The 18219-nt window shown below is 37.7% G+C and overlaps 1 protein-coding gene across 3 annotated transcripts in view; it reads left to right on the top strand.

Moving 5' to 3' along the window:
• The window catches only part of BDP1 (BDP1 general transcription factor IIIB subunit), a 57146-nt gene that overhangs the window by 9160 nt on the left and 29767 nt on the right, over positions 1-18219 (top strand). For 2 of the 3 annotated variants that reach the window (XM_075741141.1, XM_075741139.1), the window contains exons 7-21: positions 796-890; positions 1495-1549; positions 4802-4945; positions 6515-6799; positions 7131-7302; positions 8302-8461; positions 11138-11214; positions 12624-12768; positions 12935-13011; positions 13590-13749; positions 14155-14237; positions 15472-15703; positions 16163-16350; positions 17073-17283; positions 17776-17963. In XM_075741141.1, the coding sequence (XP_075597256.1) occupies positions 796-890; positions 1495-1549; positions 4802-4945; positions 6515-6799; positions 7131-7302; positions 8302-8461; positions 11138-11214; positions 12624-12768; positions 12935-13011; positions 13590-13749; positions 14155-14237; positions 15472-15703; positions 16163-16350; positions 17073-17283; positions 17776-17963 (2272 nt within the window). The remainder of the gene's footprint in view (positions 1-795; positions 891-1494; positions 1550-4801; positions 4946-6514; positions 6800-7130; positions 7303-8301; positions 8462-11137; positions 11215-12623; positions 12769-12934; positions 13012-13589; positions 13750-14154; positions 14238-15471; positions 15704-16162; positions 16351-17072; positions 17284-17775; positions 17964-18219) is intronic. The other variant, XM_075741140.1, reaches the window with a different exon arrangement.

Below are 18219 nucleotides of genomic sequence, written 5' to 3'. Positions count from 1 at the left end.
TAGGCTGCCTCTGAATTTTTTCTGTCATGAATGTTTAGATGCTGTGGAAATGCTAGTCTGCCTTATCAAAAGTGTAATTTTGGATTCTGATGTCTGGATATTCGAGCTCTATATGGATCAACTGGCACTTCTTAACAGCTTCTTTACTTGGTTCTTCCAGCATGGACATGAATAAATTCTATAAGCTATCTTTATATGGGCTGATTTCAGTGCATGAGGACAGCTGTGTTTTTATGAGTGGGTGGGCTGGTTTTTTATTATGCCTGCTGTGAATTATTATCTCTAGGCTGACAACACTGTGCAAGACTTTTTACAATGGAAATGCTTTTTATAAGTGTAGATGGAAAAATTAGCCTCAGAACTCACTCCGCTGCTTTTGGAATGCACTCTTTTCCTGTTAACAAATAATAATGGAGATGGTATTTTTTACAGATGCTTTTTTCTGTTTGTGGTTGTGTTCATAATAAAAATTAACACTGGCAATTTGGAGTTGATTAGCTTTGATTTATTAGCTTTACAAAACATATTTCACATTCTGCAGTTTTATAATAGGTTAGACAGTTCTTTCTGTAAATAGTTAATTCAGCAAATGTTATTAGAGGTTCTTAGGTAAAATAACACACATACTTCAGCCCAGCTGAACTTGCAGCCAAAATAGATAACCTTAAAGTTACCTATCTCACTGCATTAAGCTTGAAAGGTGTTTTTATTTTAGATAGCAAGAAGAATGGTTAACTAAATACTTAAGTGTATGTATCTATCTTTTTTTTTCCCCCCACCCCCCCACCCCTCCAGAAACAGACATGTTCTTTTTAGCAATCAGTATGGTAGGAACAGACTTCTCCTTGATTGGACGGCTGTTTCCTCATAGAGCCAGAGCAGAAATTAAGGTAAAAATTAAAGCACTCTATAAAGCAATTAAATGTCTGTTTTCAGTTTTCTAATTTGCTATTCCTATGCTTCCTCTATTAGTATTGATAATTTTGATGCTAACTGGCTCTGTAGCAAGGCTTTTTTTTAATACCTGTTTCCAAGAGGTAGTAAGTATCTGAAACATTAATACGCTCAGTTGAATTCTGATCAACATATCTAGTAAATCCAGCATATCTAGACACAGTTTGCCTCGATTTTGTTTTAATTGAAAAATGCTACTAAGCATAAGTGGATGCTTGGTGAGGGTCTTCTGTGTCACCTTTTTTGTCATATCCAGCTGGGAAAATCTGTGGTATTTCAGACTGTGCTTAGGTTGGAAGTAAGGACAAAGATGTTGAAAATAATAAAAATTTATGACTGGTGAGACCTATTGGTGACGGATTTTATATTTAAAAATTGATTACAAATTTGTGTTCTGTGGGTGTGCCTGTAAGATTTAACAACTTTAGTTGGTAGAAAATTTAGTTACATTGAAGAAGGTTTAACTTGATCTACCATATTGTACAATATATTTTTGCATTTCTTGCTTACTGAAAAAGACAAATATACCTTTGCTTTTAGAACAAGTTCAAACGTGAGGAAAAAGTTAATGGATGGAGGATAGACAAAGCTTTCAGTAAGTAGATTAAATGTACTCCACCCTACAATGAGCCATATAATAGTAGTGTCATGGTTTAACCCCAGCCAGCAACTTAAGCCCCATGCAGCCACCTGCTCACTCCCCCACAATGGGATGGGGAAGAGAATCGGAAGAGTGAAAGTGAGAAAACTCATGGGTTGAGACAAAGACAGTTTAACAGGTAAAGCAAAAGCCACAAATGCAAGCAAAACAAGACAAGGAATTAATTCTCCACCCCCCCTTTTCTCTTCCCCCAAGCCCCTTATATGCTGACCATATGGTATGGAATATCCCTTTGGTCAGTTTGGATCAGCTGTCCTGGCTGTGTCTCCTTCCAACTCCTTGTGCACCCACAGCCATCCCACTGGCAGGATGGTGTGAGAAGCAGAAAAGGTCTTGACTCTGTGTAAGCACTGCTCAGCAGTAAAGAAAATGTCTCTATATTATCAACACTGTTTTCAGCACAAATCCAAAATGTAGCCTCAAACTAGCCACCACGAAGACAATTAACTCTGTCAGCTGAAACAAGGGCATTGTCCACCCCTTATTCAATACCATTTGTGTTGTGCTCAAGTCCCACACAATCCAATACATCCTCATTAACCACAATCCCTCTTCTCATCCTTTGATAGAATGTGATATGCTGATATCATTCCCTTAGTCTATGGACTACCCCTGTAAAATGTCCACGGAGTTCATTTAGCCCATGACTTTGGGTTCCGTCTCTTATAGTAGTCACTCTGGACAGGAGAGGTGGTGTGATGCATGGAGTTACTGAGCACTAAAGTGAGCTCAGGTCGAGCCTGCTGCTGCACTTGCATTGCTTCTTGTAAGGCTTGTCCTCCATTGGTTCAGGTGGTTCCAGCTATAGTAATTCCCATAACATGCAGCTCAAGTCCTGGGTTACAACAATTTAAAGATATTTCCATTATAATATCCACCCCTGGTCCCTTGGAGCCAGACCATCAGGTTTAGCATTGCAGTGAACACTTCCCCTTGTCCCTGCTCCAACTTGGACTTCTCCACAGACTGCAGTCCCTAGGGGTGTACCTTCTCCAAGTGGAGCCTTATCTGTCGACCACAGTCTCTCCGGGACCTGCTGCATCATTAACTTACGCACAGCCACAGTCACTTCAAGATGCATCTGTACCAGCGTGGCCTTATCCATGGGCCACAATGCCTTCAGAGATAGATATACCTGCTCCAGTGTGGCCTTAGCCACAGTCACTTTAGTCCCTTCAGAAATAAACCTGTCCTGTCGTGGGCTCATCCATGACCACACACTTTGAGGTGGTCCAGCATGACCTCCTGCACAGCCACTCATTTCAAGGTGCACCTGCTGCAGCATGGACTTATCCACAGCCACAGGTGCTTTGAGGTGTTCCAGCATGGACTTACCTTTGGACAATACTCCCTTCAGAGACGCATTTGCTGTAGCACAGGCATAACCACAACCACAGACCCTTTGAGATATTCTTGCTCTGGTGTGAACCTAGTCATGGCGGCAGATGCTTTAGGGGTGTCCTGCTCCCATGTGGACTCATCCACAGTTCACAGTCCCTTCAACTGGAGTGCACACAGGAGTTCCAGCCTGTCCAGTACAGCAGTGCAGAAACAGCAGCGATGCCCTGGCATCTGCCAGCCCAGGCACATTGCCATTGCTGTTACCAAAATGTTCCCAGGCACAGCACAGTAAGATGATAAGCAGCACAGCAAGCTGCAAAAGCAAAAAGCAGCCACTAATGAGCACTAGATTCTACTATATAGTAAAGCAAGCAAGCCAGCCCCATGGCAAGCACAGGAGCCTACCAATTAATAGCTAAACAGCTGTAACAGCTATAAATTTGATCTAGCACATTCTAATCTGTCATTATCTCGAACCTATCAAGCCCCATGCTGGGCACCAGAAAGGACTGTTGTGGTTTACCCCTGGCTAGCAGCTAAGCCCCACACAGCCACTCGCTTACTCCCCCCTCACCACCACCCTCCAGCAGGATGGGGGAGAGACTTGGAAGACTGAAAGTGAGAAAACTCGTGCGTTGAGATAGTTTAATAAATAAAACAAAAGCTACAAACGCAAGCAAAGCAAAACAAGGAATTCATTCACCATTTCCCATCTGCAGGCAGGTGTTCAGCTGTGCATGCAAGCAAAGCAAAATGAGGAATTCATTCACCACTTCCCATGGGCAGGCAGGTGTTCAGCCATCTCCAGGAAAGCAGGGTGCCATCATGTGTAGCGGTGACTTGCGAAGACAAACGCCATCACTCCAGATGCTCCCCCTGCCCTTCCTTCCTCTTCCCCAAGCCCCTTATAAGCTGAGCATGACATCATATGGTGTGGAATATCCCTTTGGTCAGTTTGGATCAGCTGTTCCAGCTGTGTCCCCTCCCAGCTTGTTGTGCACCCCCAGCCCACTCACTGGTGGGGTGGTGTGAGGAGCAGAAAAGGCCTTGGCTCTGTGTAAGCACTGCTCAGCAGGAATGAAAATGTCTCTGTAACAAAAACATCTCTGTATCATCAACACTGTTTCCAACATAAATCCAAAACGTAGCCCCATACTAGCTGCTAGGAAGAAAATCAGCTCTATCTCAGCTGAAACCAGGGTGGGTAATCATATTTTTCCATGATAATTTTTGTGCTTTGTGTTGCTTGAATTAATTATAAGAAAATGTTTTTGCTTGTAGGTGAGTTCAAAAGCTGGGGAATCAGTTTTTTATAGCAAGCATGGTTCACAATAAAGACTTTCAGCTTTAATTTCTGGCTTTTCTATATGTCTGGTAAATGAAATTAATATGAACTTTCCTATATATATTCAATTGAAAATTATTCTGATTCATGAGAATTTCTAGCGCAGTTATCTATTGTAATCTGCTTTGAGAATCCTTAAAGGCTTTGTGTATTATTTGAATGAGCTACAGAAGTCCTGGAGTAGCATGTTAATGCATTATTTGATACTATGGTACAATTTCTATATTTGTCACTTCTTACATTTTGTAAACCACTAAGTACTGTAATCTTTTTACTATTTGTTTTTTAAAACCAAGCCACTATAATCCATATATATATGCCAACCCTAGTCCCTGCTCAAGCAATACAGAAAATACTTTCAAAAACAAATCTCTGTTTAAATTTATATAACCTTTGCTTTTTGATATCATAACATGTACCACTGATTATTTTACAAAGCAGAAACTGGGAAAAATTATCAGCTTTGAAATCTTTCCTATTTCTTTGCTTTAATCCGATAGAAGAAAAGCGGCCCTTTGATTTTGAATTCTTTGCCCAGCTGCTTGAGAAGGTCTTAGCAGATGAGGAAAAGAGGAAGCAAAAGACTGTTAAAAGCCAGAAGCCAAAGGAAAAGAAGCCGTCAAGGCCTCGGAAGAAGCCTAAAGGTACTTCAGAAGAATGCTTGAGATATCATTACAGAGCAGTGGTCAGTAATGTGGTGCTAGCAGAGCAAAAAATCACACAGGAAATCTTTTCCTTCCCTGTTCGGGACAGTGAAGAGAGGATCCTGGCTTCACAGTGCAGCTCCTTCAGATGTAATTTACTGATACAAGGGATGGTAATAATTGGTAGCAGCCAGCTTCCTGAGGTGTGTTTTCTCTAGGCAGAAATGTGAGACTACACTGAGATTAGTGCTCTTCCACAGAACTGATGTTTGAAACAAGATATTCTAACTCAACAGTTGATAAATATCTCCATGAGTTGCTAACAAATTCCCTTTTAGAATTCTTGTGCTAAAACCATTTTTTTTGCAAGCTCTTCTGTGACTTTTAAATTTTTCTTACACTTTAAACCCTTTTCTTTTACAGGTTCTGTTTCTTCTTTAATTATAGTTTGACTCCCTAAGTCTGAAGGGTGTGATTCTTTTCAGGGAGTCTTGTAAAAGTTGTTTCAGTTTTCTGGTCTATTCAAAATAAAGGATAAAGTTTATGTTTAATTACTGTTGATCACCATATTACCTTATTACCTCAGTACCTGTGAAAGGACCCTTCATAGATGTGCTTAAATTGAAAACAGTTATACTGACACCATTTCATAGATTCCCTGCTAATCCTGTTGGGTTGTTCACTTGTTTGTTCCACAAAAACCCATTTTCTTGTAAGTGGTATTGTGGAACAAACAAGTGAACAACTTTTTTAACCGGGATGCTAGCTAGGAAGCAACATCGCTGTTTAATTTTTAAAATTGACATAGTTGCTGCATTTCTATAACCTTGGTTTCAGATTTGATTAAGTAAAATGTGCCACCTATTAAGACTTCCAGCTACATAGAGAAATTCTGTTCATAGACTTCCATGGTAGATTAAAGGTACTCACGTGTATAGCAATGCAAGTATGCTTTTCTACTTCTCTTGCATTTTGGATTTCTTAATTACAGGGGAACAAGTCTGTATAAGAACAATATAAAGTACATGGAAAGTTTCTTGGTGGTTGATGTTCTGCATAAATACAATATCAAGATAAAAAGTCCTGCAAAGGGGAGGAATGAGAATTTCAGAAACTCGTTAAACTGAGAAAAGAACTTGTTAATTATTAGCTATATAATAATTCAGCCTTCTTGTGTAAATAAGAATAATTAAGTACAACACATCTATTGATCAAAATTACTTTTTCATGGCATACTTTCTGCAACTATCATCACGTCTTTCTGCAGAGATATGATAATTCTTTTCAGGAATACCAATGCCTATTTTTTCTGGATTTACATCCTGTACTGACTTTACCCTGGTGAAGTGTTGTCCCACATACAGAATGTATTTTGCATTTAGTGTTAATCTATGCTGAAGCTTTTCTATAAAGTCAGTGACCAACTTCTCATGGTCCTGCTCATATGCCTGGCAGTATATTGGCAGTGATGTATGAATTAATAAGATGTTGCTAGTAGAAATATCTTAGCAATTTATGGCTCCTAATACTCCACCAGTCTATTAACCGGGAATCATATTGTCTCAATAGCAAAAGCTGCCAGCACAGAAGCTACTGATGATCAAGATGATATGCAGAAAGCCAGAATTTCTGATGCAGAAACAGAAGCAGATGCTGTTACGGCTGAGAAGGAAAATGAGGAATCTTTGGGCATTTCTGAACAGGCAGAAGAACAGGTTGCATTAGAGCCAGCATTAGCAAAAAAGAAGAGAAAGAAGAAGAGAAAAGATGATCTTGAACAGGAAGTGGAGAATCTTCCAGAGGAAATGGCCGTCCCTTCAAAAATTGCTGAAGAAGGGGAATCCTCTAAGAAAAGTAAGAGGCAAAAATGTTCTCTTTCAAATGTCTAAATATGAATTTTATATAAAGACATTGCAAACTTAAAAATGAGAACTTGTGGTTTGATTTATATGACTGATCTGCCTTGGAAGGTTGTAGAACAATGTATTTCAAAATCAGCTTTCATACTAAATCTAAACATGTTAATTTTGCTGAGAACAGTTCTCTGAAATCTTAATACTTAAGCATTTTCTACTGGGATTTTCTATTTTAAATTAACTCTTGCTTCACTGTAGCTCAGAGGTGAGAGTTAGAGTTCTAAGATGTTGCCCAGAATGTGCAAATTGATTTAATTTTTATTCATTAGCAGAAAAAAAAAAGGTACGAAATGATGATGGTCATACTACCTGTAGAGAAGAACTGGGTAGTGTTATTGAAGGAAAACAAGATGAGACTGCTGTTACAGAGGAAGAGAGATCAGAGTCCTGTTTATCAGTGAATGACATAACAGAGAGAGAAAGCGATGTCAATTTATGCAGGTAATGTTTACAATGAAAAGCTTAGGCAACATAAAAACAGTTTAAAGTTTTAATTTTGGGGTTTTTATTCATGCTTGCCATCATATTAACTGGCACAGCATGGGCAGTGTTTTGTTTCCTGGGGACTGTTCTGGGTTTTAGTAAGCTGTTTTTAATTTACCCTGATGGACTGCCCTTGCAAAGTTAATTTACATTGATACTAAAATCCCATCCAAAACTGCTTTCACTTTTTTTTTTTTTTTTGGGGGGGGGCGTTCATGAAGGCTGTTTACTTATCCTAACTCTTAATATTTCTCTCAAAGCACTGCTTGCTAACATTGCTAAGTATTGTTGCTATACACTTGGAGTTTATATCTATTTTTAATAAGATGGTTCTTGGAGGAAAGGAAGGTTGCTTGGACTTTATTGGTGCAGAACCTGAGTGGGAGGCAAGCTTTTGGTTTCAATTCTGGGCATTCTTTTACTAGAGAGAAAGTGAATGTTTGTTTTATTAAACTTGTTATATAAGAAGGTGGTAAATTTAAAAAGTCATTATGAAGGTGTTAGTGCTACTTCAGAATTTTGCATGTTAACTGTTGTACTTAGCTGTATTGTAATTGTTTATTTCATACAGATTCCCAGGACTTTTGTGTGCTTTAATACCTCATTGGAAGCATATGAAGGAACAGTATTTGTCTTTCAACTCAACATAGATTGTTACAGAAGATTGAGGGGAAAAAAAGCTTCTGCATACAGTGTTTATATTAGTAAAGTCTGTTTTTAAAAACTGTCTAGCTTGGAATACTCAGATGGGATTTTAACATCTTCTCATAATAACATTGCAAAAGTGCAAAAGTTGTTTTAAAGCTCATATCCTGTAAATATCACTAAAACTTGTCAGATTCTCTGACAAGTTATTTAATGTCAAAATTACATAATTTTTCTGTGCAACTTGACAATAATAGCTTTTTTATTAAAATACACTAATATAATGTTTTTGTGTGCTTTTATTGATTTCAGCTTTGAAGATAGCAATGATGTTATACTAGAAATGGAGTCTGCTAAACTGAGAACCCTAGATGTTAGACGTGATAGATCACAGGAAAGCCAGATTTCAGAGTTAGCGGTTTCAAAGATTAGAAGCAAAGAAAGTCAATCTGAAGAAACTAGAGAAACAAAGGTATTTTTATTTTTATGTAATTCAATTCTTCTTAAGATTTTCATGTTTGCCATTAAAAGTGTTTTTGTAAATCAAAGCCTTTTTTTGGTTGTTTTTGTGATGTTTTTACCACTAGGTGGAAAAAAGGCAACAAGCCCGAGAACATCACCAGCATGTAAATACTATCCATTTGGCTGGCTTTAATGGGTTGTCTGTTATACTAAATTTATTCAGAGAGTATACTGTGCATGCCTGACTTACTCATAGACAATTTAAACAGCTGAACAGTTTATTATTTGAAAGTTAAGCAGTACAATATCAACAGTAAAACCTTGGAGTAAGATTTTGCTGACGTATGCTTACTAGTGCGATGTTAGAAATTGATCTGAGCAGGATGAGCATTTGGTTGTTTGGGCTGCCTCAGAATGGAAACCTGTGTAAACCCTTGTCCACTGGTACTGGCTGCTATGAAGTATTTCAGGAAAGATGCAAGAAACTGTACCAAGATCAAATGATCTTTCTTCAGATATGTTCTAATCAGGTCTAGCAGTTTAGAAACTTACTGAGACTGTGTCTGGCTTCTTTTCAAGCCCTTGAGGCACCTCTTACTCATGAGTTTGTCTAGCTGCTTTTTTGCATATATCTGTACTTTTGTAATGAATTGCATACTATATCTGAGAGTTCATTCCTTTAACTATTCACTTCATAAAAAAAGTTCTTTGGATTGTTTTAAGCCTGATGCCTGGTAGTTTAATATGCACTGTACTTCCACTGTTACATTCCTGTTCATCTTTATAATGTTCCTGTTCATCTTCTCCAAGCTATTCTTGTTTATAATGCCACTTCTTCCTCTCTCTAACAGTATTGTTTTCAAGCTGAAGAGTCCTAATCTTACATTTCTCCTCATATAGAGAAAATTCCATTCCTCTGATCATCCTTCTGTCCTTGCATCATTGTCTTTTTTGGAACTTAATATCATACTGTTTAAAGACTTGTGCTGAGGGGGAATGAATTACTTTGTCTTCTGCTGTTCAAGACAAAGAATGATCTTGTAGTTAAAGTTTCTGGTGAGACATTAGGAAATTGTAAGTGTTAGTGTTTCCCTAATGTGACAGGCAAATTATTTGTCCTCTGGCCTTTATTTTAGATTCCGTTACCTGAAATACTGTCTTCATTATAATGGAAAATCAGCCTCTTAGGAACTTTACAAATACTAAATGCCTGTAGTTGTAAATGTTAGAACAATATAATCTCCTGATATTAGTTGGAATAATATTTATAAAACTCAATGAACTGAACAGGACAATGTGATACATATACACCAGCCTATTACAGTGGCCTGAGTAGCTAAACTCTCTGGCTGATTAATTATGCCCGTTTGACATGAGAAAAAGGCATAATAATCTCTAAAGCTAATAATTTCAAAAGACCTTTTATGTCGGTTCTAATTATCTTGGCCTGCTATGGTTAATTTGCTTTGAAAGTATATGAACATAATCACCGACCTAAAACTAGAAATACTCAGTGATGGGAAAGTGATTCTGTTTAATATTAAAGAGGTAAAGTAGAGAAATAACGTTTTCTTGCAGTAGGCATTTACCTTACTAGAATCCATAATATTCCATAAAATTTTTGCTGTAATTGTGATTAGTTTGCTATGTTGTCATTTTTTTTTATTTTCAGAATGATGGTCAGTGCTCTATAGGAAAATTATTTAAATGCTACATCTCAAAGTAATGATAGTTGATACTGCCTAAGGGACTTAGGCTGATAACAGGCTTGTTACCAGCTTCATCCAATTAAAAGACAAAGAAATGGGCTGACAGAAACCTCACAAAGTTCAACAAGGGGAAGTGCAAAGTCATGCACCTGGGGAGGAACAAGCCCAGGCATAGTATGTGCTGGGGGCCACACAGCCAGGAAGCGGCTTTGCAGAAAAGAACCTGGGCGTCCTAATGGGGCACCAAATTGAACATGACCCCGTAATGTGTCCTTGCAGCAATGAAGTCTAATGGCATCCTGGGCTGCGTTAGGAGAAGCGCTGCCAGCAGGCTGAGGGAGGTGATCCTTCCCTCCTATTCAGCACTGGTGAGGCCACACGTGGAGTACGGTGACCAGTTCTTAGCTCCCCAGTATGAGAGACGTGGACATACTGGAGACAGCCTGTCAGAGGGCCATGACGATGGTGAAGGGGCTGAAGCATCTCTCCTACGATGAAAGGCTGAAAGAGCAGGGACAGTTCAGCCTGGAGAAGAGAAGGCTCAGGGAGATCTCTTCGATATCTATTTAAAAATCTAAAGGGAGGGTGCAAAGAGGACACAGTGTGGCTCTTTCCAGTGATGCCCAGTGACAGGACGAGAGGCAATGGACACAAACTGAAACACAGGAGGTTCCTTTCTGACCATCAGGAAGCACTTTTTCACTGTGAGGGTGATGGAGCACTGGCACAGGTGGCCCAGGGAGATTGTGGAGTCTCCATCCTTGGCAACATTCAAAAGCTCTCTGGACAGGGTATTGTGCAACCTGGTCTAGGTGGCCCTGCTTGAGCAGGGGGGTTGGACTGGATGACCTCTGGAGGGCCCTTCCAACCTCAGCTGTTCTGTGCATCTTGTTATTGTTTCTGGTTTTCTTTAACTGACAGCAAAGAGTTTTACATTTGTCATTTCATTTCTACAATTATTTTTTTCCTTTACTCAGAACAAAGACGTACGTGACTTACATAGACCAGATGAAAAGCAGAGTGCATCAGAAAGTGGTTCTCAGTCTGAAGCCATGTAAGTAGAATTATTTTACCTTGCAGTGGTACTTGAGCTAAACCTGCATTTACTTAATTTAGATATAATTCTGATTATCCATAGTAGTTTGGACTAGATGGTAGATCATGATAACTTTTTCCATATTCAGTGAAGTTTTTTGATAGAAATTTTGGTCACTGAGGAGCAATGCTTTAAAATGTTACATGGGAATGAGGAGGAAGACTTAACTAAACTTAGGAAAAACTCTGCCCCCTCTACTGTCAGGAAGGAGAGATTTCTCTGAAGATGTTCTGCCATTTTGTGGGTGAACTTTGGTTCTGAAGGTTGATTTTTTTTTTTTTTTTAATAAAAAGAGTATTCTTTGAAATTTGCAGTTGTCCATCAAAGCTTATTAGCTGTGCATATCATGTATGGTGTATTCATACCTTCCGAACTGGAAACTCTTGCTCTTTGGGATTCAGTGCAAGAGTCTGAGTTGAGACACATCTCTTGAGAAGATACTCCAAGCTGTCTCTGTCTTGCGTTCCTTTATGAAGTTAATCTTTATGACTGTTTCTTACACTTATTGCTGTAACTGAGCAGTGGTGTTTGAACAAGTCTGTGCCTAAAGTTTCCATTTTTGTGTGAGCAGCTTCCTGTTCCATGATACAGTTTTTTAAAGGTGATTTGAGGATGGACTACAAGTTAATGCTAAATTGGTTTTCATGCTTCTGTCTGTCCCTTATGTTCCTTGAAGGGCATCTCACTCTTCTGGTAAGGACTGTCAAAGCTTTATTTATCCTGTCCTAGGACAAATATAAGAAAAGGTATTAGTTCCCAGTCAGAAGATTATTGATAAGCTGTGGGGCTCTGTCAAACAGTGTGTGAATCCTAGGACACTCTATTGCAATGGTTAAGGACATAGAGATTGATGCATATACCCCATTCTTCAATAATGTATGGATGTTGGCAGTAGGACAAGGTGTTTGAAAACAGCAGTTCATAGTTTGATGAGTGGGATAGCTTTGAAAAGGGATGGAGAGACAGGAAGGGCAGGTGCAAAATTTTTTATATGAAGGAAATCTGCTCTACTTTGGAGCAGATTTCTGTTGTTTCTATTGAAATCAGTAAGCCTGTTCACAGTGACAGCAATTGTGAATCCCTAGAAGAGGTATTCTTATTTATTTAACAGCAAGAAACACTTCCTTTAGATATTTTTGAGTAGATTGCACTGAAAGCCAGCAAAGTTGTTAAGGTTTATGTGACATTGCATTAAGTAGTAGCATATGTTCTAATATCAGAAAGATGTAATATAATTGTTTTCAGTTTATTGTCTTGCTGCATTACTCAAGAGCAGTTTGTGGTGTTCGTGAAGGACATCTTGGACCATATAAGTCTTTAAGTTTCTCTTTGGTAATAATATATACCACTTCTTTTTATATGTTAAGGAAAACTGAAAAGCCAACAGGCAGAGGGCGCTTGCAAAGACCTAAACCCAATTTAATGAGATCGTTGGGAAGAAGAGAAGCAGCAACCCAAGAGAAAATGGAGACTGAGACTTCCTCACCAAACCTTGTGAATATAGATGAAAAGGTCAGAAGGAGGAACATTGCTTAATACACTATGTTCTTGATGCTGTATGTGTTTTGAACAATGCTGATACTTTGCAACACTACAGTCTAATAAGTAGTATTCTGAGAACTGCCTCTGAGGTATCTGTACTCTTGTCCAAAAGTAATACTCATTGCTTCAATTCCAGTGCTCTGAGGAAGACAGTAGAAGAAACAGAAATGAAGCCACAGAAGTAGAGAACATGGATTTGGATACTAAATCAGAGTAAGTATTGAGATTGCTTTTCCTACTCTTGGAATTAGCTGGCTATAATTGTTAATTTATTTTATAGAGTGCTGTTATAAAAAGACAACAGTAATTGTGGAGTTATATTATAAATCTTAAATTTGACTTTGGCATTTTATTGGCTGATACCAAGTGGCACTATGGTAGAAGGTATGTACTTTTCTGGGAAGTTGAGGAAAGCATGACTTTATGAAGTACCATCTATGCTTGGAATTTGGGAGGAGGAAAGAAGGGAAGTGACAACTATGGTTTCACTTTCTTCCCACCCTCAGTTGCCAGCACATGGCTCTGCTTTTGACACTTGCAGAAACAGCTATAGTATGCAGTTTAGTTAGGTTCTTCCCCTGGCTGATAACTTCATATCTTTTTAATAGGTAGATAAATCAAGTTTCCATACTCTGTAAGACTAAACAAAGTTTGGTTCTTTTATGAAGAAACTAGCATAAGTTTGCGCAAATCCTTCTGAACTCCAGTAAAGAAAGCCGTGCAAGTCATTGAATATTACATAGGCTTGATTATTATGGAGTGAATGTCACTGTTGTGGATCTTTTGTGCAGAGAACCTGAAAAAACTGTAATTTCAAAGGCAATAGTTAGAAGATGTCAACAGAGATTTAAACCTAATGTTACAAGAGTGTCTGGAATGAAAGAAGAGCCTGAAAAAGATGCAGAAAATGATAAAATGTCCCATCCAGAGCCTAAGCAGGAAACCGAAAAGGTATTTAATAGAGTAAGGTAACTGGAGAGAATGTGTTGGCTAAAAAGCTGCTGGATGCAATATTATCTTTTTCTTTTTTCCCCCCTGAGTATTACCAAGAATCAGCCACTTACTTAACCTGCAGTGACAGTGTGATATTGCTTAGAGGCCTCAGCTAAGCTGGGAGGTTGTCACACAAACAGCAGATAGATGTCAATAATCTTTCATGTCCTCAGCGAATACAGCTTTAGTTGTTTGGTCTAGATTTTACTGCACCTTTCTGACTATGTGAAATGTACCCTTTAACTGTCTATGTCTGTCATAAGCAATCCATTTTGTATCCTGTTATGTTACCTGGTCTGTTAGGTAATGCTGTACTTCATAAATGAAAGAGGGTTAATATTTTAATGTTCTATTTCTGTTCAGAATACTGACCAAAGTAATAGGTCTGATGCTACCAGTGAAGAAGCTGCAGAAAAAGGTGATAAAGTCCTGGAGACAGTGTCTCAGTAAGTATGTGAAAAATGAGAAGATGTGTTGCTGCTCTCCAGCAATTTGACATCCCTCTCACTTCTGGTAGTATTACATAGTACAGTATTTATAGATGTTTCTGAAGAAACTTCTGCAATGAGACAGAAATTGAAGGAAGAATAGGAATCTTTTTTTAATGCAAGAAACAAGTAGATTAAACATTTTGGGGTTTAAAGCAGTGATTTTAAATGAAATGTCAGTCATGATAAATGCAGAAAGCCCTGAAAAGTTAGTTCTATGAAAACTAAAACAAGCCCTATCCACTAGCTTTAATACCAAAATGCATCAGTTTCAGTGGTTAAGTATTTAAACAATAGGAATAAGTGTTTGTTCTTAAAGTGTAGTTAAGTGTTAGGTGTCTGGTATTGGGAGAGAAAATTCTAAGGTGAGCAATTTACTGCACATATTAATTAAGAAGTATTTCTTGTATTTCTCTTCAGTGGAGAAGTGGCAGCTGTAGTGTAAAAGGGAGAATATGTTTTATAGGAGAAATTGTAAAAAAAAAAGCCCAAAACCCACAAAAAAGGAAATCAAAAAAGCCAACAGCCCCCCCATCCAAAACAAACAAAAAACCAACAAACAAATAAAAAACCCCAAACAACAAACTCAAAGCAACAACAACAACAAAAAAACCACCCAAGACTTGTTTTTAAAGGGGGATAGTTGAAGAGGATGGAGGGAGGTAAACTGGGTTTGATAATCTGGCAGCAAAATACTTTAGCAGTTATTTCTTTCTTTAACATGCTGTGTAACTTGGTGTTCAGGGTAAAAAGGCATAGAAGCATCTGACAGTTGTAATAATGTGCATCTGATACTTTTACATTAGTAATTGTGAAGTTATGTATGTATTTTTCTGAATGTTTGTGATTTTTAACCCTTCATTAAATTAGGTCCATCTGCCTCTAGACCAGATAGGAATACAAGAAGAGCCATTATGGGTCAGAAAAAGGTCTGTCTAGTGTGGTATCCCGTCTGCAGTGGGAAAAGAAAAAGAACAGGGCAAACATAAGTTTAAACTTGTCAGGTACTTTTTCAGTCTCTAGCAGATACACTTCTAACTTTATTGTTTCATGAAGTTAGTAATGCATAGCTCCATTTTAGATAAGTGTGTGCTAATAAGTCTTTAAAATAAAGAAAAAAATACCACTTTTCCAAGACTCCTCCAACTTTCAGATGTGATATGTACTTAATGGATCTTGTGTATTTTTCCAGGTCTAATGAAATAGCTGGTTTACAAGATGACAGGAAACAGAGTGTGCTGAAACCAACACCTCTAAAGAGAGGCAGAATGCAGAGACCAAAACCAAATCTAGGAAGAAGTGTTGCAAGGCAAAAAGACCTGATAGATGAAAAAGATCATGAAGAGGGAAAAAACAGAGGTGGAGAAGTAGAAAAAGATGTGATACATCATAGGGATGAAAACAATGATCCATGCCTCAAAAATGTAAGTTTCTTCAGCAGTTGCTTAGGCACACTGTTTTGCTGGGTCCTATATAGAAGCCTTTAGTAACAAAGATCAAGGGACATACCACATAATTTGTAAGGATAGCCTTTGCATGCTTTCTTTATTCTATAAGAATAAACTGAATTGTCATATTTCCTCATGCTTGCACTTGGCTTCTCCTTTAGAGATAGATGGATTATATCTCACTTTGTTGTGTTATTTGTGATCTGAAAAGTACAGAGAAAAAAGGTCTCTTGGAAAAGAGGCCACTTCAGATAGAAAGTATATAGAAAAATTAAAATTTTTATTTTAAAGTATTTACTGATATTAGTTGGACACACAGGAAGCAAGAGAGATCTTTTTGAGTGTTTTTGTAAAAGATACTAAAATAAACTTTATCTTTTCCCCCTGGTCCTCTAAAAGACATCAAGCAAATCTTTCATCTTTTATTCCTTTTAGGATGTGATGATTCATGAAGACACTCAGCCGTGCAATGTGATGTTAGAAGGGGATGTTTCTACAGATTCTGAGATTAACTCAATACATGGAAGGCAGTGTTCCCAAGAAAAGTCCTCAGAAGCAGAAAGCTATGAAAATGAAAAAGGATTGTCAGATGTCTTGAAACAGGTTTCAGATTTCAATACAGGGTAAGGTTAGTTTGTAAATGGAGAGAATGCATGGTTCAAAACTATCAATATCCCTAAGTATTCTATACTTCTACATTCAACTCCAGCATTAAAAGCAAGTTTTACATCTATAATGAGATGTTCGATCAAGACAATACTAGACTTAAACAAAACCCCAAGAGCTCAAAAGCACTAAATTTATATGCTGTTGTATGTTAATTTGGTCTTTAGACTGTGAGCCCAGTTTTCAAATAATTATGTTTTTCTGACACTCAGTTCCTGTGGTTATCTTCTCCCTGTTGGTCCTAACAGTGCACCCCTATGTGCTTTTGTAAATCTTTGAGTATAGGGTTTGGTTTCCTATTGAAGTGTCCTCTAAAAAAAGCAACTACTGTGCTGTAAATCTACTGGGTAGTTTTAAACATGATTAGACAAAGAAAGGCATTTGTAAAATGTTTATATTTCTCTCAAAGTGTGACTAGAAGTTGCAGTTGTTCTGAAATGGCATCTTTTTTAAACTTATCTCTGCTCACCTATTTGTAAGATACATAGGTTTTTCTAGATGTTTGATCTGCTTTTATTTGATATTTTTTCACAGTGTCGATAATTTTGTTATCGCTCTAAGAAAGCTAAGGGGTTTTATACTTGGCTACTCTATTGAAGAGAGCTACATACAAGTATGTCTTGCATGACTTGGAGAACCACAGTCATCCCATGCCTTCAATTTTTCTTTCATTTTGTAGGGAGTCTGGTCCTCAGAAGGAAGAGGAGAAAACTGTTGTATCATCAGCTCAACTACTGAGGAGTCGATTCCAGAGACCAAAGCCAAATTTAAGAACAGCAACTAGTAGAAAGGAAGTGCTGGATGTAAATAATAAAGGTGTATTGCAGAAAGATACCACAGAAAGTTTGACACAGTGTGACAGTGAATGTAGCATCCTACCTGATAGAGATGTAAGGCTTTTTTTTTCTTTAGTTGTATGTGAGCTATTGGGTTTGTGAAATAAAATACTGATTATTTAAAAAATACAACGTTAATGTTTTTTGAAACAATTTTTTCAAAAGCTAAAGTTTTCTACATGAAAATTCCTGTATTTTCCACTTAGTTGTATGTGAGGAGAAAAAGATTACATCCATTCTGTATTTCTTGTTATGTGTCCAGATGTCTTTCTGACCTGAGATGGCCTTGTAGAGTTGACGGTGAAGAAGGAAAAGTATTGATAGAAAATGGCAAAGAAGAAATCTAGATTTCAAGCTATTTTGTTTAAAAGAAACAAATATGTGTTTGTCTGGGAAAGATTAGGAAATTATTAGTAAGCAGTTACAGAGGGGTTTTTGAAGGAAACATTTCAGGGATTGATTAGTATCAAATGTCATGGGCATCGCAATGTCTCCTTTTGGTTTAGTATCATGACTTTTTCTGGTTCCTGTGTTTACATTTTTCAGAAAGCAGGAAAATGTGAAGTCCTGCAACCATTGGAACCCTTAAGAAAGGAGAAGTCATTGGGCTCTCAGGAGGTTTCTGAGAAGCTAAGTTGTAAGTCTCCAAAGACATTTTCAAGTTCAAAGGATGGTGAACTCCAGTTTTGTCTACCTGAAATTAACCAAGCTGACACCTCAACTACTAATGCAGGGTAAGGGTTTAGCTACTTTTGTTTCTTGACTGCTGACAATTAAAGTATTTTAAGAGGATATCATGGTGCCAGTGGATTGCTAACTGGCAAAGAAAATCTAATAAAAATACTGAACGAAATCTCAGTTCTCATAGTTTTGGCACTAGTTACACTAAAATTCCAGTTACTTCTACGCTAAACATTAAATTAATGAGCATTCATTTTACAACTGTTTCATCATCTGAAACACAAGATTAATTTCATGTAAGCAGAGCAA

The sequence above is a fragment of the Balearica regulorum genome, chromosome Z (assembly GCF_011004875.1).
Source record: "Balearica regulorum gibbericeps isolate bBalReg1 chromosome Z, bBalReg1.pri, whole genome shotgun sequence".
Classification (NCBI taxonomy): Eukaryota; Metazoa; Chordata; class Aves; order Gruiformes; family Gruidae; genus Balearica; species Balearica regulorum.
Note: the sequence above shows the minus strand (reverse complement) of the source record. Positions and strands in the feature narration are given on the sequence as shown.